Here is a 12,937-nt window from a genome sequence, read left to right as displayed (position 1 = left end):
TAGATTTTTTTTAAAAAAATAACCTTCCAAATCTATAAATTTCTTGCAGTTTGCAGAACATTTCTTTTTCCCCCCATGTTTTTGAAAGAAATCAAGCTCATTTGCTCAGGGTTCAACGGTTAAAGTCACCAATTAACCTGACACGAGTGCCTCTGGATTGTGTTAGGAGGCAGGAGAACATGCAAACTCCACACAGTAGGCCCCAAGCAGCCCCAGTATAGTCATATAACTCAACACAGTTCTTTAATTTTGGATTATTTTGTACAAATTTAGCTAATACATGTGTCACTGCATCTCGATAAATGGGATATTTTTTATCCAGATTGTTTAAACTCTGTAAAGTTTCGGGAAATACCATCAGCATAGCAGTAGCTGTTGTTAAACCACCATCTGGGTTTTTAAAAGATTGCCAATTCTTAGCTCCAGGATATGAATGTATTGGCAATACCTGAGAGGCACAAACTGGTGCATCCTGTTACTCATCTGAATTGCACTCGAACAATCACAATAAAACGAAACATCTGTAACACACAGTGCTGATTTTGGGATCGTTGTTTAAGGGCCACTTGTTGTGGGTTTGATGTCGTCTGCTTCATGGGATGAGCCCTCTGTTATGTAACACACTGCAGGTGGGAGATTTAAAGTTTAAGCACCACAGCTGCATTTGACCAACATGATGGAGACTATATGGTCTCTATAGTAATCTCCCCCTCATCCACCGCTCGGCTACTCATCAATTATTTTTTGAGGGTTTGCCCAGCTTGTGTGACACTAATTGATGAAACGTCTGCAAATGTTGGAAAAAAAAGAAGTGCCATGGCCTATAACACTGCCATCCACCTCTGTCAGAGCCTGTAATAATTAGTTTAGTGAATATTGTAGCAGCTTTGACTTGGGTCTATTTGTCACAGCCTCTGTCACAGGTTTGGCTAATTGAAACAATTAACTACATTCATTTTGTGTCTGATACCAGAAGCGCAATGTAGCTGTTGCTGCCAACAACATCAACCGAAAATTACATTTAAAGGATGCATTTATCATCATTTTTAATACAAAATCACGTCAATGTGTGTCCCCTTCCTCCCACTCTACCCCTGGTAACAGGAGCTGATAAAAAGCACTTCATAGCGGCCGGTTCAACATACCATAGTTCCGAGGCCACTTAGTCTGCAAGGTGTATCGGTTTTGACTCGTGTTCCAGCACAGTTTTGTAGCATCCAAGTACTCACGTGAGGCAGGAAAAAACTTTAACAAGGTTTATTTGGGATTGCGGAAAAAGACAACAGGCAAAGTCCTTCCATAATTACATCTCGTCTGGCCCAGAACCAACTTGATGTGCTATTCCACACATTAAATTTATTATAAATTTGTATTTCGATCCATGCCCACTCAGACTTCTTGTCGTTTCCAAGCACGACGTCATCCTATTCTCATCTGTCATGCGCACAAAACTACCTTATGGTACCATAGCTGTGGTACGCAGTTTAGCCTGCATTCTAACAGAAACATTATTATAAGTAATATAAATATAAATATGTCTACTACCATACACTTAAAAAAAACAGAAACTTTTATGTAAACTTAAATAAAATCAGAACCCGTATCATATATGTCATTAACACGTATAAAGAGTGTGATCAAGTAGCTCTTAAACACTTTAACACATTAAACCTCTTGTCTAACAAGCAACGTGTCCAACAGTCACAGCATGACACAATTAAATCTACCACTGAATTGTTACAAAGTCGAAAGTATTTCCCTCTGGGGAAAAAAAACATTAGTTTGTTCCATTTTACGTCCAAAAAGTCAGTGGTCACTGACATTCCTCAACCTTGTGAAAACAGCAGTGCAAGTCTTTTGTCGATGAGCATTTCATGGTGGTTTACGCACCGGTTGATGCCTTTAACGTGCATTTGGCCATCACAAACAGAAACAAATGATGCATTCAAACATGTTCAAGCCTGATGCATCTGCTGCCTCTCCGCTTTGACCTTTTAAATATGACTAAATGGATGGCAGGAGATAGGTTTCACTTAGACACCCGATGTAACCAGTTTCATTTCCAATGCACAGAGGAGTAAATCAATGAGAAACATATAGGATCTCCATTATAGGGATACTGATACAGATATACTGTGTCAGGTTAAAATTAAGCACCCGTCTATCAGATAATTTCTCCTGTTCCAAGTCAGATGTCAGCGTGCGGCAATGTTTTTAGAAGATCTGTACATATTTTATTTGTAAACTGACCAAATGCTTATATTCAGTAAATCCTTTCAAAGCAATGTAATCGGTAGGCAGCCAATACTTTGATTTATGCCCTCAGACCCGGTATTGTGAGTTACAATGTTTGGTGCAACACTGCTGGAGGATACTAGAGAAATGGGCACACCTGGCTGCTGAGATGTTACTGAACTTACCTTTGATGTGATGTTTCCTTATTCTGTATTCAAACTGAAAATGGATTTGAACGTTTTGATCAAAATTGTTGTGTCAGGAGCCGGAGAGGCTCTGATGTTTGCACACATTAGCGGCCCCTAAAATGTTTTGCAAAGGAGGAGAGAATAGCTTTCTGTTATCGCTTTATTAAAGCTGGCGTGAATATATTTTTACAAAACATGATGTTCACTGTGTGCTTGTGACCACACTCTCTCTTTTAAAGGACTAGTTTGATATACAGAGCAGAATATCGATACCACTCACCAGCAGTCAGATATCTTAGATTAGCATCAGTGGTGTGTCCAGACTTTTGGGGTGGCCCAAGTGGGGCGCTGACTTATGCAGGGATGGCATGAAGTACAGGCGCTGCTGTGAGCACAAATGTCGGCATAGCTTTACTTTACTATTTTTGTCTAAACTACCCATACTTACAGTAATAAAACATTTATAGCCTTCTATAATTTTATGTAAAGAATGACACGCTTTGATGCTTGATAAATTAGGGTATTGTTCACATGCATCTTTACACATGAATATGTCTGCATATGTGCAATAATACCACTATAGAGTAAATAGTCCTGACCAAGCTATCTGATAAGTTACCAAGACATTAGGAGAGTACTTAAATCTGCATGACATCATGTCACTCCGAATTTTACAAGTATTGCTCAATTGTTTCTTAAGTACCAAATTTATATGACTATACAATGTTTTTATTTCTTTGGTAAGACACGCATTTTACAATTAACAAATTTATGCAACAAATATAGCTGGATTTTGAAAAGTAACAGCCAACACAATAATAGTGAAAAACTATAATATAACACAAAGATGACAATAACCAGTATTAACCACCATGTTCTGAACAGACACATTGACATAATAAACACAGACAAAAATTGATATTTGTGTTTATGAACATAAAACGGCAAAACTTGACGACAATTAAGTTTTGACGACAAAAAAAATGCACCGGAACCGCCACTGAAGTCGAAGCTCCGACTCATAAAGTCAGAGAAAAAAATTTAGCCCAACTTCACACAACAATGGCAGCAATGGTACAGTAGCGTTTGTAAGCTATATATATAGTAGTATATAGCTATATATAGTACTAGTACAAGGTAATTTGTTTGAGAATACAAATACAACGTAAAATTAAATATATAAAGGCGTCTTACCTTACACCTCGTTTCCTCTCATCTTCTTTATTTAAATATACCAGAAGGCTGACGTTATCAGTGTTTAATTGTCTTGCCGCTTGCCACTAGAACATTTCCATGTCACTGATTGTCAATTTTTATGATACTTTTATGATACTTCCGACAGAAGCCGGAGTTTTCAACTCGGAAAGATCCGACTTCCGAGTTGATTGGAACGCGGCATAAACCAAAGACTACTCAGTTCAGTAATAGGCATGATGGGAAATGTAGGCTAAGTGATTTGGGCCACAGTGAAACGTTGTTTTTGAAAGGCTAAACACCATCACGAAGCAGAATATTTCGTTAGATAACAACTTGTTTTGGATTTTGGAAATGGTCTCTCTTTTTTTTCATTAACTTTGACTTTTGGACTTTACGTTGCCCTTGAGTTATTGGAAATGTTTGGCATCCTCCACCAGCTGTGCTGTGACACGGAGCTACTAGCTTAAAAATACAGGTAAAGTTTGTGGATGTCGTGGCTAAATCTAAACATGAATAGAAACATTTCTTCGGCAGACATCTTAGTCGTCACAAGACTGAGAAAGCTTAGCATTTCGTGTTTATATTTGGCGTATTTATTTAGTTGGAATACCCCGCGATATGTGGAAAGCATACGCATAAATTTAGCCGGTATAAAATATGTCCGTTGCGAGGGCGTTGCGAAGCGTCGACCTACTTGCTGGAGTAGTGAACTAGGTTTCATTACACATAGAATTCTAATGAGGTGATAGATTGTTTTCCAGTTATTAGTCAGACTCCGTGTCTTTCCACGGAAATGGAGATAACGATCGCAAAAATCTTTTTATTTTGATTGCCTCCTAATTGCACTACTTCGTCGTGCCACAAATGACTTTAAAACACGCTCTCCCTTATAATATTGTTTAACTGATGGCAAAAATCTTTTGGGGCCCAATGGCGTCATATGACAGACCCGGAAGTTGTAATGTTTGACCACTGTTTCCAAGTTTCAAAGCCCGGTGCTGTTCCTCAGGGCTTGCTGGAAACAACGTGAGCAGTCAGCTGTCCAGAGGTAACACAGTCTGCTCACCAGTATCTTCAAAGCTCGCCGACAGACATACTGTATCTTGTTTGTTTCACTATACAAAAATTTAAGTGTTAAAACTATTGACTATTTGGTCTATTTCGTGCTAAGCTAAGCTAACTAGCTGCCGGCTGTAGCTTTATATTTAGACCTGAGAGTCAATCATCTCACCTGAGAGAATGAATAAAGTAAGAAAATGTTTAACTATTCCTTTGAGTGACACTGGGACAGTGGTGGACAAAGTATTATCTGTAAAAAATACTCTGTTACTTGTAAAAATCTTTATTTGTTATTGTAATTTATTACAAATATACAAATTTAAAAGTAAACCTCACAATTTCAAAAAATCATAAATTGTTTTTTTTTTAAAACAGTTGGCAATTAATTTTCTGTTAGTTGTATGATTAATCAACTAATCGTTGCAGCTATAGTTGTATAAATGTTTTGGTAATTAAATGTTTTACAAAACAGAGTATGTTCTTAAACTCTTACGTTCTTATGCAAAAATCCTAAATTTTACAGTAGATTAAGTATTCAGTTAAATGTAGTGAATTAATAAGTACAGTATTTTCCTCTGAAGTGTCATCGGGTGAAAATATGAAGTGGCATGAAAAGGAAATACTCAAGTTAAGTACAAGTACCCCAAAGTTGTACTTAAGTACAGTACTTGAGTGAATGTACTTAGTTACATTCCCACACTGCACTGGGATATATTCTTTCACAGGGAGCTCCAATTACAAACTATTGGCAGCGTACAAACCTTTTACTATCCACTTTGTGATAAAGCAACCGGTTTGTAGTGCTTTCGACATAAAGCCACAAGTTGTTCTCAGTGGACTCCCATTTGCTGATGGATGAAAATATCTAAAGGAATCTTCTGAAAAGGTGTCTTTTTTTTTTTTTTGAGTCTCATTAAGCCATGCCCGAGGCTTTGCATAAGTCGCAAGAGACCAAACTTGGTGTCTTTGCCATTCAAGTGATGATAATTATGTGAAACTACCTTCTATCTCGTGAGGACGCTGTGTAGATTTAGACTTTAGTTGTCCACTGTGTGTATATAACTAGACAGTAGCTTAAAAATAATTCTCAAAAGTCCAGTTTGGTGTCAAATAGAGCTAGAGCAGTGGTCAGCACACTGTCAGGACTGTGTTGAATTTCAAATGTAACAGTCCAGTGATGGTTTGAAAAGAGCACACTTTTCCTGATGGGTTCATGACACTGAACACAGGAGTCCTGTGGAGAGCGGAACAAGGTTAGGGTTGTTCAGTGACTCAAATCATCGGCTGTGACTCATAATTGCTGACATGCTCTATTTTAATTCCTTTATTCGTCCCTTTATTTCCAATATTCTCTCACTGTGGTTGCAGAGCGGCTGCTGAGAGTGTCTTTGAAGATGACGGCCATGACAAAACAAGGACTAAGTTGTTATGACAGTGAAAATCCTCCATTCCTGTTTAACTATTGGCAATAATCCCTCAGGGCCAGAATGAGCAAGAAAACCAAAAGTATACAGTGCTGTTGTCTGATACACTACCTTTGTTCCACCCTAAATACATGGCAAAGCCAGAACAGCTTCAAAGAATGAAAACAAACCACGACGAGCACTTCACAGAAACTGATAGAGGCAATATAAAATATTCAGCATTATATTATTATTATAATAATTATTATTATTGTTATTATTAATATATGTGGCGCTCATATTATCAAGTGAGAGTGTGCACACTGCTCGCCCGAGCAGTGCTTGAGCAGTGCAGTCTCGTCTGAGCTGCGCGTCAGCTGTAGCACATCTAGAGAAACAGTGCCTCGCCGTTTTTTGGTTTTTTTTTTTGCGCGTGACGTGCTGTTGGATTGCTAAATGTAGATTGCACCACATTCCCTTTCCTTGAGTGCAACAAGCTCTTGCATTAATTTTATTTTGGAGAGACTTTATATCAGACTGTACAACATAGATTAACAATTAAGACTGGGATATTTTTTGTTGGGGAATAATGACCTGCTGTATATGGCAAGTTTTAAAATAATAGTTAGATCAATCAAAAAAATAATCAATAGATGAGAAAAAATAATCAAATAATAGGTGCAGCTGGTACCGAATCCTGGTAAATCTTACTTGCTCTGGTACAGGAGTTGAACCTGAGATATGTATGAAGTGTTATGGTTGCATTTTGGATGCCACCTGTTGTGCTGACTGAATGGTCCTGAAAAAGTGAACTTAGTTCAAAGGAATGTGTGTCACTAATTGTAATCATTTTTTGTGTTCTCTTTTCCATTTCTACCAGACCACCTCCGTCAGACCCGGGACCTAAAGCAGGAGTCCAGAGTGGTCATGGGACAGGGGACAGGTTGGCCTCCCACGACACCCCTCAGCATGCTGCACCTCAAGGAGAGCAGGGCCAGGGTCACGTGGCCAGGAAGAGTCTGCATGTGGATGTGGGTAGCAGCAGGACTGGAAGGTCCCCCTCTGTGTCCCCAGACCGAGGTAGCGTCCCCACCTCCCCTTACTCTGTGCCACAAATTGCACCCATGCCCAGCAGCAAACTTTGCCCCGTCTGCAAAACCACCGACCTGATGGGCACTGGGGACGACAAGCCGAACTTCAACACCTGCACACAGTGCCGCTCCATGGTGTGCAACCAGTGTGGCTTCAACCCCAACCCTCACCTCACAGAGGTAAGCATTGCCTAATACAAAACATATACTGTACATGGTATATATGTGAAGCCACCATGAGTATCTGCCCAGAGTTACAAACCCAGTCAGCGTTTGCCATGGTGTATTCACATGGAAAACAAATCATCTAAAACACAAACACAAAATGCTAAAAAAAAAACCAGAGCTGTTGTACTATCAACTGCACAGATTCAGAATGAATTCAAGCATTTGTATAGACTACCCAAAGGCTAAAGAGAGGAGAAGCAGTGGGTTGGTTGCATGACATTGACTTCCTGAGCACATGGTTTTCTGAATTAAATAAAATCTCAATATTTTTACAAACCTGTCCACAAACAACCGCAATGTTCTTCAGAGTCCTTGTAATTGTAATCAGGCTGAAAAGTCCTGCTTCAGAAGACAATCGGGCGTCTTTATGCCTTCAGGCTTAGTTTAGAGTAACATTATTCTCCGATGATGAGCCACATATATTGACATATACAGTGAGGAAGAAATGTTCTGTTCCTTTACTTGAGTAAAAGTTCTAATACTGCATCTAAAAATTCTCTACTACAAATAAAAGTCCAGCATTCTAAATCTCATTAATGTAAAAGCATGTAAATATTTTCAGAGAAATGTGCTTAAAGCATTGAAATAACAGTACTCATTGTGCAGTAACATGTTCAGTGTTTTGCTCTTACATATAATTGTCTTTGGGTTAATACTGCGACTGCATTAATGTTGCATTTTACTACATGTTTAACCCTTTGAAACCTTAGTAAATCAGCTTGACTTCTTTAAAAATGATGGAAAGAAGACAATAAGCAAATTAAAAAAGAAATAACAAATTAGCATCAAATTAGTAAAAAGTTACAGGAAAATTACCTGAACAAGTGACATCAGTGCACACCTTTTATACATGCAGCATACTGGAACACAAAGTCTCTCACAGCAAGTGTGTCATTTAAAACGTGGATCAGAGTGGGTGATTCAGGTGCTTCATTTTGGCTTAATTTATCCTGTGGTAATTATTTCTCATTGACATTTGTGAGTAATGCTGTTGATGACTATTGTTGTCAAGTTGGCTGTGACTGGCTTGCAGGCTGGATCGCACCAACTGAAGCTGAGCGAGGATGTGAATTAGTTGCACGCCAATTGAGAGCTGTGAACTTCCCAGTTCTGGCCATTGTTCACCTTGATTGATGAAGTGTTTAATGATCTGGTGGGCTTATGATCTTTCATCCCCAAAGACCTGGTTGGTTATCTCGCAATTCTGTTCGCAGTAACATATTGGTCACTTCCTATTAGCTGTAATGAATCGTCTGCTGTTATCTTGAGCAAAATCTATTACAGCTGATGTTCACAGTAAATGTACACACAGCATTTGAACAAAGCTATCCTTTCTGACAGGCACTAGTGAGCATCCAAATCGTGCCCAGAGCCTCTCCCAAACAAAGCTTTTTATAACACAGCTGAACGCAGCACATCTCCCCATCATTCTCAACCATTTATATGCATCTAAACAGTCATCATTGCTAACAGGTAGCTGAGAAAGCCTATTGCCTTCATCCCAAAATAAATCACTTGCCTAATTTGAATTAGTCTATGCTTCGCTGTTACTGTGAGTCAAGTGTGGCTGTGTCATCTGTCACAAAGTTTCACGTCAACTCCAGTGAGTCATGTTGCAAATTGCAGCCAAGATGCAATGTCAGTTTAGCTGGCCTACATGCTATCAGAGTAAAATGATTTTTTAACTGTAGATGTGTGCATGTAACTGTTTTTACCAGTGTGTGTGTGTGTGTGTGTGTGTGTGTGTGTGTGTGTGTGTGTGTGTGTGTGTGAGGATGAATACACTGAGTGTGTGCTTGTGTGTATAAGGAGGGAGACTCCGCAAAAGTTGCAAGGAGGTAGTAGTGGGAGATGGAAGGACTAGAGAGAAATGCCAGTGCGTGGACCAAAGTGGAGACAGACAGTAAAGAATAGATCGTGGCAGGGAGTGAAGGAGAGCATGGCAGCAAAGAGAATGGCGGAGGTGGATGTTATGGGTATTTTTCAGCTCAGCCTTGGTGAGCTTGTCAGATGCTGACAGGGAGAGAGGCACTGAGGGGAAGCGCTCAGCCTCTGGAGACCTGAAGATTTACCCCCCTAACCTACTTAGCATGGATTGGGCTTTTGCCTCACTGCAGCAGATCTAACACAGCCTTATCACTCATCAGTGCAATTGATGATGGCCACGTTGTTTCAGATCAAGGTGATGGTAACGGTGAAGACGACTATGACTGGAATTACGATTACAGTGATGGCGAGGACAGACCCAGAGGAAAGGATAGTCATGCCAAGAAGGTTGAAGTAAAAACTTCCCTTAAAGCAGGAGCAGTTATTGTTGTACTAGTGATGAAGTGGAGACAAACAGTACTTTCAGGATTTATTAGGATTGCATTGATTTTTGCTTTTAAAGTTTGCTTTTTATTTTTTTTTTTTATAGAACTTAAATTTTCATTTTTTGATTTAACAAGAGATGTGACAATTGTGAATATTGCACACAAATTTGTTTGACAAACAACAAACAAACAACAGTAATATTGTCTCTTGCAACTGCAACAAGTTGCAATTCAAATTCAATTCAAATTATTATTACTATTAATATTATTAATAATAATAATAATGCTAAAAACATAATGTAGAAAGAAAACTTATACAACTATGAAAATAAGATGGAAATGTGTAAAGATAGCAATAAAAACATATATATATACATTTAGAAATAAAATTAAAAAAATCTAAATAAGATAATAGTACTTAAAATAACATACATTTCAAGGAAAAAAGAATTCTTAAAGAGTAAATACATAAAAAATAATAATAACTAAAGACTTAAACAAACAAACCAAAGAGGAAAAAAAACAGACGAAGGAAAAATGGGATCTCAATGGGTCCCAGATCAGTGGAAATTTCTCCTGCTTGCTAAAGTTGGTATTTTAACCATAAACTGGATAGGATAATACACTTTCCCACTGTAACATCACCCACTGGTTTGTGGACTCCAGTTTTGAAGCCTTGGGTTTGGCATTTAAACCCTTGCCATGATGGAGTTTTGGAGCGAGCAGTGATGATATCTGGATGAGAGGGTGAAGATAACCTGCTAGCTGCTAGCTTGGTTAGCACAGTACATTTATAGTTATGGTAAACTGATGAAATAAATGTTTATTTTTGGTTCCAAAAACAGGTTTAAAACCATTAGAACAAAGTGTACTTTGTGTAATAACTGAATATCCCACTTCTTATAGGGTATTTTAGTACAACCAAATGCCAAACAAGAATTTTTTTAGGTAACCAAAAAATAAAAAATCACTTCTGTGAACTGAAAACACACTGAAATAGATACAGCTATAGTTAGCTATTCTTTGTGAATGTCGGGTTATGCCATGGTTACCCGATGAATGATGATATTATACACCGGCAGACAGCCAAATGGCACCTGTCGCGTCTATGCAATATGCACAGGGGCGGCATCACTTGAGAATAGGACATGCGGGAGGGGAGGTGGATGGGTCCCACAAATGCGGACTTTGATACTGTCAGGTGTTGGCCTTCTGTTTGAAAGTGATGTTTTTTTCTACCATCCATGTTGCTGCCTGAACACAACCATGTGCTACATCATCCCACATTGTGCATTTGTTGACATCAAGGTAGTGAGCGTATACAACAGACACAGAGGGATATGTAACACAGCAAATGTAGATGCTGAAGTCGACTGACAGAGCTGCAACATGGGACGAGCTGCATTGAGAATGTGTTGTGTAATCTTGGAGATCTTGGTTTTGCAAGTGTGTTTTTGGATCCAAACAGTGTGTGACGTTAGTCAGTTAGTACTCATTCCAGTTTCATTGTCTATAGTCATCGCTCTTTATTTGTTCAGCCATAGTAATTGTTTACCTGCAACACGTGCAGAGACTGAATGCTGCTTCACACACAAGTGCATTGACGAGTGAGTCTGTTGTGTCAGCACTGTCTACCCTCTCTGTTGGACAAACAGCTGCTGGGTGATGGAAAGCGTATCACTTACTGTGCGCTGCTTGTAATTTTTCCCAGGGACAATGCCACAGTCACCCAGTTTGTAAAACTGCAAATTTAAGGGCTTTCTTTAAGTACTTTCATTTACAGTGAGCCATAGGCTCAGCACCATTGTTCCCTCTTTCTGTGACAGATAGTGACTTAACAGACATTTATTTCAATTAAAATCTTAAAGATCATTATTCCCCTGCAGTTCCAGGATTGTCTCAAGAAGACAGCACATATGTTAAGTCCAGGTTCACGTCCTGCTTTGTCAGAAATGAGTTTCTGTGTACAAATAGTTTCCAGACACTGATTGAACTGTCTCGGATTACAGGGATAATATGAGCAAAATCTGTTATTGAAGAGGATTTCCCCTCAAATTACAGAAAGATGGCAGTGCTGATTAAAATGTTGATAACCGAGGGCGATTCCATATTTGGATATTTTAGATTATGCTTATTCGCCACAAAGTCCCAAACGGTATCTCCAGCTTGGCATCAAAAGTATAAATTAGAGCAGTTTTTCTTTTAACATTTAGCAAGAAGCCACCTTATCAGTTGAATTGCTCATGGAGACAATCCCATTTCCTGTAGAATTGTTTGAGGAATGATAGAAAATGTTGACATACTAGTCAGAGCTGTGTTAAACAGTCTGGTGATGGAAACGCAATGTAGAGAGAGACGTAAACAGCGAGTAACAAATGGGTGTTATATGCCACAGTCTGTTAGTGGGCTGTCAATCAAGCTGAGACGAAGAGGTTTATTTAGAAATGTTCGCTGAGAACGTGCAAGCAGCCATACACGTGAGCTTGTACTTACATGTGTGACGCAGACAATAGCATGATTAAAAAAAATATTGAAAAAATAGCAATGAAGGCGACATTTGATTAAAAACATTGTGATAAAAGGGGGAAGGATAGAGGCAGACAGAGTTAGAGAAACAAGACAGATTAGGAGACAGAGAATAAAACAACAGAGAACAAGAGCTCAGAGAGATAGTGAAAGTACCACAGACACTCCCCACTGTGTTCTCCCACCATCATACAGGGGAACATCTGCTTTATAATTGGTCCAATTTCTATTTATAGATCCTACCCTCCTTCTGTCTGCAACGATGGCCCGGTCCTGAGAAGCCACAGCTGAGAGAAAGAGAGCGAGAGCTGTGAGAGAGAGCTGTGTGGTAGCAGAGGGAGACAGAACAGGAGAGAAAAGCATCATCATAAATTAACCATAATAGTCAGAGTGTTCATACTAACACTATGCAACACTACATTGATTCAGCTCTGATAGCCGCAGTACAAAAATACAAAATATGGAGATAAATCAAAAAATAATTCTGGGGCACTTTTAAAAACAAAACTTTTTCTGTGCGCAGTTTGGTGTGCCTCTGCACGATGAAGGCATCAGCGTTGCCAAAACACTCTGGAGATGGATTTGAAACACTCTTTGAACAAGTCATGAAATGATGACTTCTAAGTACTTGTGTTTGAGGAGCGCCTTGGAAGTGCTTCTTTTTCTCTTAACCAACAACCCCCACGCTGAGAAACAGT

The 12,937-nt window shown here is 39.0% G+C and overlaps 1 protein-coding gene across 3 annotated transcripts in view; it reads left to right on the top strand.

The window, feature by feature from the left end:
* Positions 1-12,937, top strand: part of bsnb (bassoon (presynaptic cytomatrix protein) b) — a 93,438-nt gene that overhangs the window by 5,770 nt on the left and 74,731 nt on the right. For all 3 annotated transcript variants that reach the window (XM_088090333.1, XM_088090339.1, XM_088090341.1), the window contains exon 2: positions 6,963-7,353. In XM_088090333.1, the coding sequence (XP_087946459.1) occupies positions 6,963-7,353 (391 nt within the window). The remainder of the gene's footprint in view (positions 1-6,962; positions 7,354-12,937) is intronic.

Source organism: Plectropomus leopardus, chromosome 2 (assembly GCF_026936395.1).
Source record: "Plectropomus leopardus strain MGB_pleo_1.0 chromosome 2, ASM2693639v1, whole genome shotgun sequence".
In the NCBI taxonomy this organism is placed as follows: domain Eukaryota; kingdom Metazoa; phylum Chordata; class Actinopteri; order Perciformes; family Serranidae; genus Plectropomus; species Plectropomus leopardus.
Note: the sequence above shows the minus strand (reverse complement) of the source record. Positions and strands in the feature narration are given on the sequence as shown.